The sequence below is a fragment of the Callithrix jacchus genome, chromosome 7, assembly GCF_049354715.1.
Source record: "Callithrix jacchus isolate 240 chromosome 7, calJac240_pri, whole genome shotgun sequence".
NCBI lineage: Eukaryota > Metazoa > Chordata > Mammalia > Primates > Cebidae > Callithrix > Callithrix jacchus.
In genome coordinates, this window is record NC_133508.1 from 41,757,745 (window position 1) to 41,775,355 (window position 17,611).

General features: G+C 49.3%; 2 protein-coding genes across 7 annotated transcripts in view; one reads left to right on the forward strand and one right to left on the reverse strand.

Moving 5' to 3' along the window:
• The window catches only part of DFFB (DNA fragmentation factor subunit beta), a 30,354-nt gene extending 27,877 nt beyond the window's left edge, over window positions 1-2,477 (forward strand). For 4 of the 6 annotated variants that reach the window (XM_035307484.3, XM_035307483.3, XM_009000305.5 and 1 more), the window contains one exon: window positions 477-2,477. In XM_035307484.3, coding sequence (XP_035163375.2) covers window positions 477-711 — 235 coding nt within the window. In that variant the 3' untranslated portion in view covers window positions 712-2,477. The remainder of the gene's footprint in view (window positions 1-476) is intronic. The other 2 variants (XR_013519748.1, XR_008482562.2) reach the window with 1 other exon arrangement.
• Window positions 2,478-6,620: 4,143 nt separating this feature from the next.
• Window positions 6,621-17,611, reverse strand: C7H1orf174 (chromosome 7 C1orf174 homolog). Its single transcript, XM_002750218.7, has 4 exons — window positions 17,533-17,611; window positions 9,679-9,792; window positions 8,080-8,568; window positions 6,621-7,562 (listed from the first exon to the last, which is right to left on the reverse strand). The coding sequence occupies exons 1-4, from the start codon at window positions 17,545-17,547 to the stop codon at window positions 7,446-7,448; spliced, it is 735 nt and encodes a 244-aa protein (XP_002750264.1). The 5' UTR covers window positions 17,548-17,611; the 3' UTR covers window positions 6,621-7,445.

The following is a 17,611-nucleotide window of genomic DNA, read 5'->3' on the forward strand; positions in this document are numbered from 1 at the left end:
AGGAGTCTTGGTTTGTTGCCCAGGCTGGAGTGAAGTGGCGTAATCTCGGCTCACCGCAACCTCTGCCTCCCAGGTTCTAGTGATTCTCCTGCCTCAGCCTCTCGAGTAGCTGGGATTACAGGCACCCACCACCATGGCCAGCTGGTTTGTGTATTTTTAGTAGAGACGGGGTTTCACTGTGTTGGCAAAGTTGGTCTTGAACTCCTGACTTCAAGATCCGTCTGCCTCGGCCTCCCAAAGTGCTGGGATTATAGGCATGAGCCACCATACCCAGCCACAGGTCAAGTTTTAAAAAGTAAGATGAGTGAGGCTGCCTGTATCAGGCTCTGCTAGATGGACCTGGCCAGCAGGCACGGTGGGTTTCTGTGATGGCACTCAGGGGAGCGGGTGAAGAGTTGTGACTGCAATGCACTGCTGTGTCCTGTTGCCTGTGGTGTGTGACCACAGAAAATGATGCCTCTAACCTTACTTTGCAGCATAGAAAAAAAACGCGCCATCATTCCTACACTGGTGGAAGCAATTAAGGACCAAGACGGAAGAGAAGTGGACTGGGAGTATTTTTATGGCCTGCTTTTTACCTCAGAGAACCTAAAATTAGTGCACATTGTCTGCCATAAGAAAACCACCCACAAGCTCAGCTGTGACCCAAACAGAATCTACAAATGCCAGACAAGGCTGAAGCGGAAGCGGCCCGTGCGAAAGCGCCAGTGACGTGCACACCGTGCTCTTGTGTTCGTTGAGGCCTGACGTGGGCATAATTTTAACAGGTGCCTTTTTTTTTTTGTCACTCCAATAGCTCTTGGAAAAATCCTTAAAAAACATTTCCTGTATATCTGATTTTAGTACCTTTCTGAATATTTTTTTTTTTTTGGAGATGGGAGTTTCACTTTTGTTGATCAGGCTGGAGTGTAGTGGTGTGAACGTGGCTCACTGCAACCTCTGCCTCTCAGGTTCAAGTGATTTTCCTGCCTCAACCTCCCAAGTAGCCAGGATTACAGGCATGCGCTACCATGCCTGGCTAATTTTTGTATTCTTAGTAGAAACTGGGTTTCACCATGTTGGTCAGGCTGGTCTCGAACTCCTGACCTCAGGTGGTCCACCCACCTCAGCTTCCCAAAGTGCTGGGATTACTGGCATGAACCACTGCGCCTGGCCTGAATCATTTTTTATACCTTCTGACAGCCCAACTTCTAGTGGACAGCTTTGGGGTCCTCACTGGATGTCTGTGAGTTCCTGGTTGTACCGGTCAGCAGGGATGAGAACGGTCTCTGCGCTGAGGAATTCTTCAGTTCTCCGGTTTTCCAGTATTTGGTCTGCCTCTGTCGTGTGGTCACCATACTAAAACTGTCCTGGCTGAAGGTGGCCACTCTTGCCTGGAGGGACTAGTTGATTACTCATCAGCTCTCTGCCGAGTCTCCATTTCGATGGCCAATGGGCAGCTCCGTCCTTCTTGACTCTTCCAAATGCCCAAAAGAGAGCATCTGAGGGTAAGATGTTTGGGGGTAAGCATTCGGGGGTAATGTTCTTCATAAAGAATATACAAGGATGTTCACCGCTGAATTTTTTTTTTTGGTCTTTTTGAGACGGGGTCTCACTGTCGCCCAGGCTGGAGTGCAGTGGCATGGTCTTGGCTCACTGCAACCTCTGCTTCCTGGGGTCAAGCGATTCTCCTGCCTCAGCTTCCTAAGTAGCTGGGATAACAGGTGCCCACCACCACAGCTGGCTAATTTTTGTATTTTTAGTAGAGGTAGGATTTTGCCATGTTGGCCAGGCTGGTCTTGAACTCCTGGACGTCTGTGAGTTCAGGTCATCTGCCCACTTTGGCCTCCCAAAGTGCTGGGATTATAGGTGTGAGCCATCACGTCCAGCATGCTGAATTGTGGCAAAAAGTAGGAAACTTCCCAATGTCTATGAATGGGGCATTCACTATTCTGTTGAACCACATGAAACTGCCATTTTTCTAGGCCCAAGATGGTCAGCTATCATTAATTTCATGACTTACCCTGCTACACTTCCATAGTGCAAACCTATGTCGCAGTTTCAAGCTTTGATGAGGAAAGTGTTTCTGTATAGAAACTGGAAGCTCTTCAGTGCACCAGCAGCTGAACTCTGCTCTGTTTATCAGTTACCATCATCTCAGATGACATGGAGCTCATGTCAGCAGTGCGGGCGGCGGGTGGTGGGCAGCCGGCGGCAGGCAGTGCGCGGTGGGCAACGGGCGGCACACAGTCTGGAAGGAAACACACCGACCTCAACAGCAGTAATCCTGGGGGCCACGGGGGTGGGCCCAGATGACAGAGGGCTCATTTTTTAAATCATGTATTTTATGATACTTGAATTTTTTGAAATGGGCATTTATTTTATAACATGTTAAACTGTACTTTTTAGAAAAAGTCATTTTGTAATATTTGAATTTTTACATCTGTTGTATAATCAGGAAAAGCAATAAAGATTTTTCAAAAATATACATCAAAAAAGTTTGGAGTCGCTGAGAATGCTGAGAATAAGGATAAAACTTGGGAGTCCATGATGTTTTACAGTGACTTCAGTTGCTAAGGCGGTGACTTCAGCTGTCACAGCTGTCACAGCTCACCGCAGCCTTGACCGCCCCAGACTCAGGTGACCTCCCACCTCAGCCCCGAATAGCTGGGACCACAGGTGCACCTCAGTATGCCTGGCTAATTTTTTTCCCAGAGCTAAAGCAATACCTTAGAATGAGCGAGTCCTATGTGGGGAATTTCTTGAAGGCCCATCTACCATATGTGGTGTTTATCCGTTCTGATCAGGGAAGGACAAACAGTGGGAGAGTTGGGGCCTGGGAGCCAACGGGCCTGGTTCCTCTTCTCAGGCTGAAGAACTATCTGGAGCCAGCAGATCCCCCACCTGTGCAGTAAGGAGCCTGGCCCCGACAGCTGTGAGGCCTCCTAGCTCCGTCACTGCAGCCCCAGGAAACGAGCTGCTCTGCTTTCCAGCCGCAGACATGGGCCTTCTGCAGAGACACATTCTTTCGCTGCCTGTTTGTTTCTTGAGACAGGGTCTCGCTCTGCCATCCAGGCTGGAGTGCAGTGGTGTGATCTCAGCTCACTGCAGCCTCGAACTCCTGGGTTGAAGTGATTCTCCTGCCTCAGCATCCAGAGTAACTGCGACTCCAGTGTGTGCCACATGCCTAGCTAACTTATTTGTATGTTTGCAAAGATGGTCTTGCTGTGTTGTCCAGGTTGGTCTTGAACTCCTGGGCTCAAGAGATGCACCCCGGCCTCCTGATGTGCTTGGATTACAGGCATGCGCCCCTGCACCTGGCCCAAGACACATTCTTGAGGGAAGTCCTTCCTTTTCAAGGCGTGCCTTGCCACCTTGCTCTGGACATGCAGTTCTGTCTATGAGCAGGGCCACAGCTAGGGTAAAATGCTATCAAACAGCATCACATGCTACAGAGAAATCTTTCATGAAAGGAAGCGTCAATCAGTGTGGCAAACTTTATTGTCTTATTTTAAGAAGCTTCACGGGCACAGTGTCTTGTGGCTGTAATCTTAGCACTTTTGGGAGTTGGAGACCAGCCTGGGCAAACTGGTGAAGCCCTCTCTCAACAAAAAAGACAAAAATTAGCCAGGCATGGTGATGTGCACCTGTAGTCCCAGCTACTCAGGAGGCTGAGGTGGGAGGATCACCTGAGTCTGGGGTGGTCAAGGCTGTGGTGAGCTGTGATAATGCCACTGCACTCCAGCCTGGCTGACAGTGAGACCCCGTCAAAACAAAAGCAAAACCTTGCCACAGCCCGCCAGCCCGCCAGCCCTCAGCAGTAACCACGATTCCACAGCCCGCCAGCCCTCAGCAGTAACCATGATTCCTCAGCAGCTGTCAATGTGGAGGCAAGACCCCCACCAGCAAAAAGACAACAACTGGCTAAGGGCTCAGGTGATCTTTAGCATTTTGTAGCAATAAGTGATTTTTAAATTAAGGAACATATATTTTTTAGACGTCATGCTATGCACACAATAGACGAGAATTGTGGAAGCATAAGCTTCGTATGCTCCGGGAACCACAACACACGTGTGACTTGCTTTAATGTGCTGCTTGCTTGATTGCCGTGGTCTGGAGCAGAACTACAAGGCCTCCGAGGCCTCCTGCTCCTCACCCTGGCCTGCCTTTGCAGCATGGCTGGGCTCTGTCCTCATTACCCCACCCCTTTGCTCACCACTTGTCTGCCATGGTGGCCTTTTCCTAAGCCCCTAACGTGCCTCATCGTCCCCCAGCTCTTGGAATGGTTCCTGAGAGCCCCTGCTCCGGCCTCTGCCACCCACTCCGTCTTGGCATGCCAGTGCTCACACACAGCCCCTAGCACAGGCCGACTGTGACTCTGCCTACAGTGCGCTTCCTCCTGGGCTGCAGGAAGGCTGTGTCTTGTGGTTGTGTTTGCTGTAGCTTTGCTGTCTGGATGGGATTACATGCGCCCACTACCACACCGGGCTAATTTTTGTATTTTTACTAGAGATGGGGTTTCACTATGTTGGCCAGGCTGGTTTGGAATCCTGACCTCAAGTGATGTGCCCACTTTGGCCTCCCAGTGTGCTAGGGTTACAGGTGTGAGCCACTGCGCCAGCTAGGACTGATGCTTAAAAGTCCATATGTAGATTAGGAGTGTTTCCACCTGGGGGTGCTTGTTAGTGCAAGTTAATGACTGAGTGAGCAGGGGTGGCCCCAGAACGCACACGCTTTCCACTCTGCCTGCTGCGTCTCCTCTGCGGGACAGTGCACCTCACTGAAGTCTACTTAGAGGATGGCAGAATTCTCACCACCATTGAGATGGGTCCTGTTATTCAGTTATTCATGCAGTAGTCGTACATTATTTACTTACTGTTTTGAGGAAGAGTCTTGCTCTTTTGCCCAGGCTGGAGTGCAATGGCGTGATCTTGGCTCACTGCAACCTCCACCTCCTGAGTTCAAGGGATTCTCCTGACTCAGCCTCCCAGGTACCTGGGATTACAGGCACCCACTACACGCCTGGCTAATTTTTGTATTTTTAGTAGAGATGGGGTTTTACCATGTTGGCCAGGCTGGTCTCCAATTCTGACCTCAAGTGATCTGACCACCTTGGCCTCCCAAAGCATTGGGATTACTGGCATGAGCCACTGTGCCTGGTAAAAGTTGTAAATTATTTTCCCTATCATAAAATGACTTTACAAGCCATTATTTTCAAATGATAGTATGTTGATCAATAAATCACGAAGTGATTCAAAGCAGGTGAGGGTCACAGCTCATGAGAAAAGGATCACATTGGAAGTGCAGAACAACACCTTCAGGGAGGGCAGTATTTGAACAATAAAGAGTGGAAACACTTCTTATGGGTGTCTTCAACTGTATTTTGCTTCCAATTTATGTCATGGAAAATCCTTCCTGTGCTTCACAGGACATTTTAACGGGGTTACATCTAGCTGCCTTTTTTTTTTTTGATGGAGTCTTGCTCTGTCGCCAGGCCAGAGTGTGATGGCTTGATCTCGGCTCACTGCAGCTTCTGCCTCCTGGGTTAAAGCGATTCTCTTGCTTCAGCCTTCCCAGCAGCTGGATTACAGGCATGTGCCACCACGCCCAGCTAATTTTTGTATTTTCAGTAGAGACGGGGTTTCACCATGTTGCCCAGGATGGTCTCGATCTCTTGACCTCATGACCACCCTGCCTTGGCCTCCCAAAGTGCTGGGATTACAGGCGTGAGCCACCGCGCCCGGCCTCGAGCTGCTCTTATAATAAACCAGAAATGTGTAATAGCTCAAAACCAGCATGACTCTTGCTCACTCATGAAAAGGCCCACACGATCTTCCCACATGGCAGGCAGCTCCTTGTCCTTGGCCACCCAGGGACCCCAGCTCGCCCCTGGTTGGTCCACTTGGCTTCTATGTGCAGTTGGTAGCAGACCATGGACAAAGCACTCCCAACGGCTTCTCTCCACTGCCCCAGGCGAGAACACGCAGCGAGGTGCTCCTTGACATTGGTGGGGCTGGGGAACACAGTCCTTGTGAAGCAGCTACACACGGCCCTCTCTATGGCCTGGAGGAGAGCACAGCCCTTGCTGGATGGCTGACCTTCCCCACCGCACAGGAGAGGAAAGCCCAACATTTCTGTGGCAGACACGTGGGAGCAGAAGTCCACTTGAGAGGAGGGAAGGGGCCCTTTCCCAAGGGCCTCAGTGGTTAACGGGTCTAAAAGAATGGACCTGTGCCAGGCACAGTGGCTCACACCTGTAATCCCAGCATTTTTGGAGGCTAAGGTGGACAGATCACCTGAGGTCAGGAGTTTGAGACCAGCCTGGCCAACATGGTGAAACCCCGTATCTACTAAAAATACAAAAAATTAGCCGGGCATGGTGGTACATGCCTGTAATCCTAGCTACTTGGGAGGCTGAGGTCAGAGAATCACTTGAACCCGGGAGGCAGAAGTTGCAGTGGGCCAAGGCTGTGCCACTGCACTCCAGCCTGGGCGACAGAGGGAGACTCAGTCTCAAAAAAAAGAAAAAAAAAAGGACCCAGCCTTACAAGCATTTGGGAGCATGAGACTGAGGCAGGATTCGGTTCCTCTATGTGGCTCCCAGGCATTGAGAAAGGAATCCGGTTTCAGGAACATAAGACTGCTTTCAAAATATGTTTTATTTCTTTTTTAAATGTATTTTGCAAAATTTCCAAGGTAAACATGAGCTCCACATATAGAAAAAAAGAGTTCTTTAAGAACTAGCATTTAGTTCATCACAAGAATAATCAAATTATGACAACGGAAAATAAACTAAAGCCACCAAGCTGAAGTGAAGAGCTGTCTTTACAAAGATCCCTCTCAGCGAGCCTCTGCCCTGCAGCTGACTCAAGCCATCATGTATGTACGTCAGTAAGAAAGGACACTGGCTGGGTGCGGTGGCTCATGCCTGTAATCCCAGCACTTTGGGAGGCTGAGGCAGGTGTATTACCTGAGGTCAGGAATTCGAGACCAACTTGGCCAACATGGTGAAACCCTGTCTACTAATAATACAAAAACTAGCTGGGTATGGTGGTGCATGCCTGTAATCCTAGCTACTGGGGAGGCTGAGGCAAGAGAATTGCTTAAACCCGGGAGGCAGAAGCTGTAGTGAGCCGAGATGACGCCACTGCACTCCAGCCTGGCGACAGAGCAAGATGGAGAGAGAAACTTCATCTCCAAAACAAACAAACAAAAAAACAACAACAAAGAAAGGCCACTGGCACAGTACGGCAGCTTTGCAATTTCAAAGACTATTTTAGTGTTAGCTCCCATGAGTACATCTTCCACAGGCATTTGGTGCTTTGCACTATAGACTGTGATGGGTCAGTTCTGAAGTATGACCAAGAAGACATTCTCTTGGAGACACACTTTATATAAATCTAGTAATGTGCTAAACTGTCAAAGGTTAATGGTACTAAGCACACAGACATCATCTGGTAAAGGCTCTACATTTCCGCATCATCATCATCATCATCATCATCGTCGTCTTTGGCTCTGAAATGCATTTTTCTGAACTCTCGTCTGCTCATTGAAGGACAAGATGAAGACGCAGGTGGGAGGTCCTTAGAGGAGAAGAAAACACGGACTTCAGTCACGAGCAACACACATTTGCATCTGCAATGCACCCATCCACTTGCTTTGGGGCTGCAGAGCACTCTTCCCTTTTAGACGCGGGAAAGTGACTGAGTCCCAGCACTTTCTCTAGATAAGAGCTTCCTCCTTACTGGGCTGATGAAGCAGAGAAGGGAAGATGCTGGGTTCAAAACAAAAGAGAAAGCAACAGAAAGTGTGGGATGGACGCTCCAGAAACCACAAACCTGATTCCATGAAAACATACCTGTGGCTTCGGGAGGAGACCGCCCCCCTTCCCCCGCCACAGCCTTTCCTCATGGCAATGATTCTCAGCTTGGGAGACGGAGGGAGTGCTCCCAATTAGCCAACGGTTTCATTTCCTCCTCTGGGGTTAAAATGATTAACTGACGTTGAATTTTTTGTCAAGGCATTATTTACATGCAGTAAGTGGGCAGTGTGCTGCTTGGCTGCCTGATGCCCTCGGAAAGAGGAAGGGGCCACTCTTACCTGCATGAGCTCAACGTTTCCAAAGAAGCGGCTCACGGGCATTGGCTGGTTGCTGTCATCATCTAGGAAGATGCTGTTGTCCATCTGAAGTGGTGGCTTCTGCATGTCCTCTCCCTCCAGCCCTGACTCATTCTGCTTCTGCACAGTGGAGCTGCTGTTGGATTCTTCTGCCCCTGCCCCAGCACTGTGTTTCGGCAGGGATAGGCCACCTTCAGTCTTTGCTAAGCGAGAGTCACTCACAGCTCTGCAGCCACCAAGGGGCAGATTTGCAGCCTCCTGCTGCACAGAAACTCCAGCCTCACCTCCTGGAAGCAAGGCCCTGCCTTCAGCAAACTCATCTTCACAAGGGGTCTCCGGTGTCACTTTTGGCAAAGAAGCGGTGTCATTCTTAGGGACAAGCTTCTGTAATTCTGACTTCACAAGATGACCTTTGTCACACTTGAACTTCTTGGACATTCGCCTGTCTGTGGCTTTGTGGGATGAGGAAGTCTGTCAAGAAAAAAATATCAGGGGACCAGACACATGTAGCAAATGAACCAGGCCTTGGTGCAGAGGCTAGTACTTCTCCTCACGTGTGAAATGAGAAGGCCACAACCTTCACGGATCGCCATTTCACTGTTCTGCCGCCAACAGACAAAATCCAAGTGAGGCTGCGACTGAATCCAGACATGCCCCAACAGCACTCCTCCACTTTGTTTTCCTAGAGGCATCACAGTTCCCGAGGGGAATTCTGAAGCATGGATTTATATATTATACAATTACAATGAAAGAACCAGCTTTCATGCATTTCTGCTATGGCAAAAGCTCCGTGAAGGCAGGGGTCTTTGCTTTATTCGCTGAATACTGTCTGGCACACAGTAGGTGCTTAAAAATATTTGCTAAATTGACTTTGACAAATTTTTACCAAACCCCTCATTATGAGCAAAACTGTGCTAGAGGCTGGCATATGGCCAAGTCCCAACCCCTCAGCTGCAGCTCTGGGCTCAGTGGCGCAGCTCTACTTCACCAGTAAGTTCAGGAACTCACTCCTCGGAAATGACAGCTACGCTAGGTTGAACGGCATTTGACGTGAGCATCCTTTTCCCACCCACTCTGCCTTTCTCTTAAAGCCTCTGGGGGTGAGGCGGCATGGCAACAGGCCAACAAGACTCAACAGCTGACCTAAGAGCAGAGCTACGAGCACAAGTGGTCTCAGAGCCTGGGTCTAGACACACACACACAGGTGGGCAGGTGCTAGGATAGAGCCTGGGTCTAGAGACACACACACACACACACACATACACACGGGCGGGCAGGTGCTAGGATAGAGCCTGGGTCTAGAGACAGAGAGAGAGAGAGAGAGAGAGAGAGAGAGAGAGAGAGAGAGAGAGACACACACACACACACACACACACACACACACACACGGGTGGCCTGTCGAGTGTGTCTTTCCCTGAAGACAATTAGAGTGCTGCCACCTTTTCATCTGAAATACTCCCCCTCTGGCAGATAAGCAACATTTGATATTTTCCTAAAGCGACACATCTTGGAATGACAATTTTGTATGAAAATGGACCCTTGAGTCAGGAACTTGGCGTTCTCCATGGTAACAGGGCTCACCAGACATGCTGTCTTGGCAGACGTGGAACCAGCGACTTCCTGGGCAGAGGCCAACCCGGTTGCTGAACAATTTCGGGCTTTCAGGCGTGCTGAAGACCGCACTCCACCTGTGAGCTAGATCAGATCGAGAGCCAGTCAGAGAGTGCTCTGCGGAAAGCAGCATGAATGCGCAGAGGAGAATTTCCCACTTACAGATAACCGAAGACAGCCCCTCCTACTCCCACGGAGTATCATCTTTGTGGAGACACCTGTGGCCTGAATGAGCAAATCCGAACAAAACTGTGCCTAGGTTTAAGATACAGGAGCTACTCTTCCCAGGATCTCAGAGGCTTGGGGCAATCTGGTCCCTTATCTTGCATGTTTCTAGTAACCACTATGTGTACATTAGTGGAACTTAAGTCAACTTCAAAGTGTTCAGAATAAGCAGGACATGCCCTCCCTGAGAGGGAGCTGCAACTTTTCTACATTGTCAAAGTTCTTGAGAAAAGGCAGCATGAGAAAACCAAAGCTTCTCTCCCTCAAATTAGAGTCCTATTCTATTAGTGGAAAGCAGCAAGCTACTGTCTCACAAATCTTCATATTAACAAACTGCTCTACTCCTCTTTCACTCTGAATGCAATGCAAACTCTTCTAATAACAAGAAAGAAATTAAAGACACAACACTTTAACTATTTAGGAATAATTTTAGGTTTTCAGAAAAGTTGCAAAAAGTAGTACAAAGAAACGGGTGTGATGGCTCACACCTGTCATCACAGCTACTTGGGAGTCTGAGGCAGGATTGTTTGAGGCCAGGAGTTCAAGACCAGCCTGGGCAACACAGCAAGATCCCATCTCTAAAATATTAAAAAAAAAAAATTAGCCAGGTGGGGTGGTGTACACCTGTAGTTCCAGGTATATGGGAGGCTGAGGTGAGAGGATCACTTGATCCCAGGAGTTTGATGCTGCAGTGAGCTATGACTGTCCCACTGCACTCCACCTGGGTGACAAAGACCGTGTCTCTGAAAAAATAATGATAAAAAAATAGTACAGAGAGTTGCTATGTAGCCTTCACTCTGCTTCCACTAATGTTAAAACAACTACAGGACATTTGTCAACATTCAGAAATTAGTGGCCAGATGGGGTGGCTCACACCTGTAATCCCAGCACTTTGAGAGGCCAAGGTGGGTGGATCATCTGAGGTCAGAGTTCGAGACCAGCCTGGCCAACATGGTGAAACCCTGTCTCTACTAAAGTACAAAAATTAGCCGGGCATGGTGGCGCATGTCTGTAGTCTCAGCTGCCTGGGAGAATCGCTTGAACCCAGGAAGCCGAAGTTGCAGTGATCTCAGATTGCGCTATTACACTCCAGCCTGGGTGACAGATGGAGACTCCATCTCAAAAAAAAAAAAAAGAAAGAAAGAAATTAGCAACAGCACAGTACTCTTCACTAAATTATAGACTTTACTTGTGTTTTATCAGTTTCTCCATGAACTGTTTCTCTGCTCCAGAATCCAGTCTAGAATATCACATTGCACTCAGAAGATGATACGTTTTAAAGCTCACCTTAAAACTCAAAAGAAATGAGTGTGGGTAGCAGAAGCAATAAATAGGAGCAATGCAGGCTGGAACGGCCAGGAAAGGCCCAAGAGCTACTGCCGACAGGCCCTAGAACTGGAACCCAGAGGGATGGATGAAGAGTGCTCTGCCCAACAGCAGATAAGAGAAATTAAAAAGGAAACAAGAATGACACACAGAAATAAGCCATCTTCACCATCAGCCCGTAGCCCAAGACAGCTCCGGAAGCCCTGGGAAGTGGCAGCTCCAAGATGCCATGATACTGTGGCAGTTGGAGTTGCATTTAAAACGGGGAAGAGCAGGCAGCAGCCGACAGGAGGCCAGGACACCTGCCAGCTATACACAAGACAAATCAGGTGCCCACAGGCCCGTGAAGCACCTGCTACCATGGCACACCAGGGGCTGGGCCTCCATCCTCTCATGAGGGCAGGGCTTTGCTGAGAGCCTCGGCAGACGTCATGATCACAGCTACACCAAGGGAGCTGAGGCAACAGAGGTAACAGAACTTGCTAAGAGTTGCCATAAACACCTTTCATTAAAATCCTCCCACTGGGTCTGAAGCCCATCTCTCTAAAATGTCATCATGAGCCTCATAGGGAAAAGACACCTCTGTTCTAGAAAGCCACTGCCCATTCTCTCCTCCCTGCTGGGACCCCTCCTCCAGACACTGCACTGCCCTGCGCTGGAATATGCTGTGGGGAGCCAAGCTCCGTGCCTGAGCAGCTTTAAAGGAACGGTACCCACATTTCAGATGAGAACTTGGGTAAGGAGCTTATAAGATTACACAAGTGATGCCTGGCCTCCAAATCTCTCTTCCATCACCATAGCTCACCCCAGATATGACTCCCAAAAACTGCCTGAGGTGGGGACTGAACTCTGTTCTGCACCTGCGGGTCTCAGCGTTCTGTGCCTGCAGGTCCGTGTTCTGCACCTGCGGGTCTCAGTGTTCTGTGCCTGCAGGTCCGTGTTCTGCACCTGCGGGTCTCAGCGTTCTGTGCCTGCAGGTCTGTGTTCTGCACCTGCGGGTCTCAGCGTTCTGTGCCTGCAGGTCCGTGTTCTCCGCCTGCGGGTCTCAGCGTTCTGTGCCTCCAAGTCTGCGTCTGTGTGTTCTGAGCTTGCGGGTCTCAGCGTTCCACGCCTGCGTGTCTGTGTGTTCTGTGCCTGCAGGTCCGTGTTCCGCGCCTGCGGGTCTCAGCGTTCTGCGCCTCCAAGTCTGCGTCTGTGTGTTCTGAGCTTGCGGGTCCGTGTTCCGCGCCTGCGGGTCTCAGCGTTCTGTGCCTGCAGGTCCATGTTCTCTGCCTGTGGGTCTCAGCGTTCTGTGCCTGCAGGTCCGTGTTCTCTGCCTGCGGGTCTCAGCGTTCTGCGCCTCCAAGTCTGCGTCTGTGTGTTCTGAGCCTGCGGGTCTCAGCGTTCCACGCCTGCGTGTCTGTGTGTTCTGTGCCTGCAGGTCCGTGTTCCGCGCCTGCGGGTCTCAGCGTTTTGTGCCTGCAGGTCCGTGTTCTGTGCCTGCGGGTCTCAGCGTTCTGTGCCTGCATGTCTGCGAGTTCCGTGCCTGCATGTCTGCGAGTTCTGTGCCTGCATGTCTGCGAGTTCTGTGCCTGCATGTCTGTGAGTTCCGTGCCTGCGCATCTGTGTGTTCTGCGCCTGCAGGTCCGTGTTCCGCGCCTGCGGGTCTCAGCGTTCTGTGCCTGCAGGTCTGTGTTCCGTGCCTGCTCATCTGTGTGTTCTGCGCCTGCAGGTCCGTGTTCTATGCCTGCCAGTCTGTGTGTTCTGCACCTGCAGTTCTTTTCCTGAAGCAGGTGCGTCTCAAAGATTCCATCAGCATCTTGGCAGCAGTGGTTCTGAACTCTTCATGTGTGACTGGCTCATCAGGTGACCTTTTGGCCCCTTCTGCAGAGAAAAGCCAGAGGGTCTGGTGGGCTTGGAAGCGCTGGCTGTTATAGACACCAGCCGGCCATCTGCTGTCCACTCCGGACTGACAGGAGTCAAAATATGAGAGCAGCTTAGCTTCAGTTTCACCATGGATTAACCACCTCCAAGGTGTCAACTCTAAAATATCAAGAATTGGTCACATTCTCACTTGCAGATTCTTGCTCTGCAGTTGGGCAGCTCAGATTGGTCCCACAGTCCAAAAACAAAAGACTTTGTCATCATTGACATCCTCCTCATTCTACTAGGTTGTTTAAAAACTGGAATATCAGAAGCACAAACACAGTTCCTCCAAAAGGGCTGGCCGAGACAGCTTGAGGACCTACTCAGACAAAGTGATGAGCAGTCCCAAAACAACCATTTAGAGAGCCTTTGGAAATGGTCCTACGGGCACCCAGCAAATGGAGAAAACTTGCTCCAGAATATCTACATAATTTGGTTAGGACATGGAGAGTCTGGGGCATTTGAGCTCTGTCCTGCTGCAGCCAAGAACACAGGGCCAGCTCCCCCGGCTCCCAGGCAGAGGGCTTTCTTCCTAGGGCAAGCAGGGCAGCAGTGTTTCTCTTTCTGCTCTCATCCCACTTGTTGCTGAGACGAGGTCCTGAGTGAGTAGGGTTGAGAAGAGGGACCTCCCTTCTGTTCAGACCCTATTTGTAGAATGGAGGCTTCACCTTGGCTCCATAAATCTCCCAGTGAACTAAGAAGACTGGGGCCCCATCAACCTTGTCCCTGATAGGAGGTGGTTCCAGACCAGGGGAAGCAAATGCGGAGGATCTCAGGCTGCTGCTAGATCCCCCGCCGCTCCCATTCAGAGAGAATCCTATTGCTGTCCATAGCTGCACAGCCTGGCTCCGAGGCTCTCATTGGGGTGAAAGGCAGGCAACTCAACAGACAGCTCTTAGAGTCTTCCCAAAGGCACTGAATTCACTGCAATGGAATGTGGAGACATTCAAGCCTAAGGGAGCTCTCTTAAGAACAGTGGAGGCTGTGACAAAGTGGGTGGGGGGCAGTGCAGAATCAAGCAAGAGGCCAAACTGTAGGCCAACTAGTTTGCAGGAGAAAACCAGAGACTAACATGGCTGGAAGGGGCCCTCTTGGGCTTAGAACGAACTAATCAAACACTGACCTTAGAAAGTATCCCTCCAAAGAAGCCACAATTTGATTAGTTTGTAGAGTAACTTATGCCCAGGCTATTGCTGAGAACAGCACAATAAGCTGGCACTAGCAAAGTGTAACAGCTGAACATGGTCAGGGAAAGAGGAAAGGGACCCCGCTAAAACCACTGTCATCCAGGGTGCCTGTGGGCACACCCAAAGCTGGGCACCATCCCCCACCAACAACATCAGGGGCTGAACACTATGGCAGGGGAAACATACTTCATCGAAATAATCTACCCAGTTGCTATGTAAATACGCATATTAACAATGACAAGCCCCAGGGTTGGGAACAGTACCCAGAATTGCTAAAATATATTATCTAAAATGTCCAGATTCCGAAAAAAATTATGAAGCAATCAAAGAAACAGAAAACTAGACTCATACCCTGAAATAAAAGCAGGCCACAGAAGCTGTCTGTGAGAGTGACCAGAAGTTGGATTTATACATATATAAAGGACCAAGGTAGCCATTATAAACAAAATCAAAATCAAGAAAAAAGAAGAAAGATAATGTTGCATCAAACAAATGATCAATAAAGAAAAATTACTTAAAAATCAAATAGAAATTCTGGAGTAGAAAAGTCTAAAAACTGAAATAAAAAAATTCACTGGGAGGGCCCAATAGTAAATATGAACTGGTAGAATAAGCAAACAAGCTGGATGGAGAGATTATGCCCGCTGAGGAACAGAGAGAAGAAAAGAATGAAGAACAATGAAGAGAGCCTCAGAGAAATGTTGGACAGCATTAAGCACACTAACACATGTGTAATAAGAACCACAAAGAATGCAGACAGGAAGGAGCAGAAAAAAGATTCCAAGAAATAATGGCTGAGAACTCCCCAAATTTACAGAAAAACATCAATCTACATATCCAGGAATCTGAATGAACCGAACAAGTAAAGAGATCCACAGATACGTCACCGTAAAATTACAAAGACCAAGGGCAAACTCTTGAAAGCCACGAAAGAATAAAATCTTGAAAGCCGCAAGAAGGAAGCCACTCAGAAGGCAACCTCAGTAAATGCAGGACTGACTTCTCAGCTGAAACAATGGAGAATATTCAAACATATTCAAAATGCTCAAAAACAAACAAACAAACTAACAGCCAGGTGTAGTGGCTCACACCTGAAATCCCAGCACTTTGGGAGGCCGGGCGGGCGGATCACGAGGTCAGGAGATCGAGACTATCCTTGCGAACACAGTGAAACCCTGTCTCTATTAAAAATACAAAAAATTAGCTGGGCTTGGTGGTATGCACCTGTAGTCTCAGCTACTCAGGAGGCTGAGGCTGGAGAATAGCTTGAACCTGGGAGGTGGAGGTTGCGGTGAGCTGAGATCACACCACTGTACTCCAGCCTGGGTAACAAGATTCCATTACAAACAAACAAACAAACAAACAAACAAACAAACAAACAAACAAACAAACAAACTGGGACCTGTATCTAGGAAAGCTATACTTCAAAAACGGGCTGGGAGTGATGGCTTATGCTTGTAATCCCAGAGCTCTGGGAGGCTGAGGCAGGTAGATGACCTGAGGTCAGGAGTTTGAGACCCAGCTTGGCCAACATGATGAAACCCCATCTCTAGTAAAAATACAAAAATCAGCTAGTGCGGTGGTGGGCACCTGTAATCCCAGCCATTCCAGAGGCTGAGGCAGGAGAATCACTTGAACCCAGGAGGCAGAGACTGCAGTGAGCCGAGATTGTGCCTCTGCACTCCAGCCAGGCAACAGAGCGAGACTCAACTCGAACAAAAAAAACTCTCTTTACAAGAAATACTAAAGGAAGTTAGACTGAAATCAAGTGACCCCAGACAGTAATTCAACCCCCCTCCACACACACACACCCCACCAGTAAAAGTAATTATGTTCTTAAAAAGATGGTGTAAATGCTTATTTTTCTATCTCCTTCTCTCAACTAATTTTGAAAGCAATTGTATGCAATAATACGTATGTAATTATACAGACATGTACTAAATTTGCCAATAACAAAACAAAGTGGGTGAAAGCAAAGCCCTATAGGTCTAAGGAAATGACCACAGATAATAATAATTATAACAGAGTATGCTGAGTTTGTAACATCAACAGACGAAATACACATAACAAAATACCCCAAACATAACCATATACGAGTAACATTTCTGTATCACTTGGAATTGACCTAGTACAAATATGAAGCTGATTAAGATATACATGGTAAAACACAGAGCAAGCATTGGAAAAAAACCCAAAAATATAGTTAAAAAAATTTATGAAAATGCTACGTTAGGAAATATTCACTTTAATCCACTTAAAGGAACAGGGGAAGAAAAAGACAGACTTGTGTAAAGAAAAGAAAAAGTACAATAGCCTATGTAAACCTAACTACAGAGACCACCAGACTGGATTTTTAAAAATATCCAAGTATACGCTGCCTATAGGAGACACATTCTGGTTCAAAGATAAAAATAGTAAAAGGAGTTGGAATTCACAAGTGCCCACTCCATTTGAACAAACCAGGAGAGCCGGGATGCAGCTCAGAGCCTCCCAAGAGGTTCCAGCCCAGGTCCGGGTCCGGGTCCACTGTGAAAAGGGTCCTTCACCTTAATCGTTACCCACGCAGTGAGCATTTGCCCCTTCCCAGACACTGGCACCCCCCTCTGGATGGATCCCTCATCACCCCATTTTTTTGCATATTAAGTAGCTGGGGCCAAGCTGAGGTCACATGCTGTGTGACCTCCACTGGAGTGGCAGCAGTTGAGGGGCACAAACTCTGCTCTAAGGCATCCAGCACTGCCAGGAGTTGAAAACAGTTCTGAAGGGGGCACCCTACCTTCCTGGGAAAGTGGTCTGAAGCCTCCCTTCAAGGGGGCGTGACCTGGGAGTCCCCTTCTCCCAGGGCGTGTCCCAGAGCCCCCCTTCTCCGGGTGCGGGGGTGACCTGGGAGCCCTCTTTTCCCGGGTGAGCTCCACTTGTCCCACGGGCATGGCCCGCATCCCCCGTTCTCCCGGAGGCGTGGCCTCAGCGCTTTACTTCTCCCCGGGCGCAGCCTGGGAGCCTCCCGACTCCCGGGGGCGTGACCTGGGAGCCTCCCGACTCCCGGGGACGAGGCCCAAGCGGAGGCCGCTCCTAGAACACAGGCACCCCGTGACACTGCCACGGCTCTCCAGACAGCGGGTGGCCCGGAGCCCCCCCACCACGCTGCCCAGTGCAGCTGCTGCCGGGCCCCAGCCCTCACCTTCCGGCTCCTCATGAGTAAGCACCGCCGCCAAGTCCCGCGCCCCCCAGCCCAACGCGTTCCGGCTGAACAGCAATGC

Bases quoted from the DNA above. Each gene is read 5' to 3' on its own strand.
- C7H1orf174 (XM_002750218.7), bottom strand. The intron at 8,569-9,678 runs GTGAGCCCTGTT...TTTTCTTGACAG, and splicing joins CTGCCAAGACAGCATGTCTG to ACTTCCTCATCCCACAAAGC. The intron at 7,563-8,079 runs GTAAGAGTGGCC...TTCTCCTCTAAG, and splicing joins GAAACGTTGAGCTCATGCAG to GACCTCCCACCTGCGTCTTC.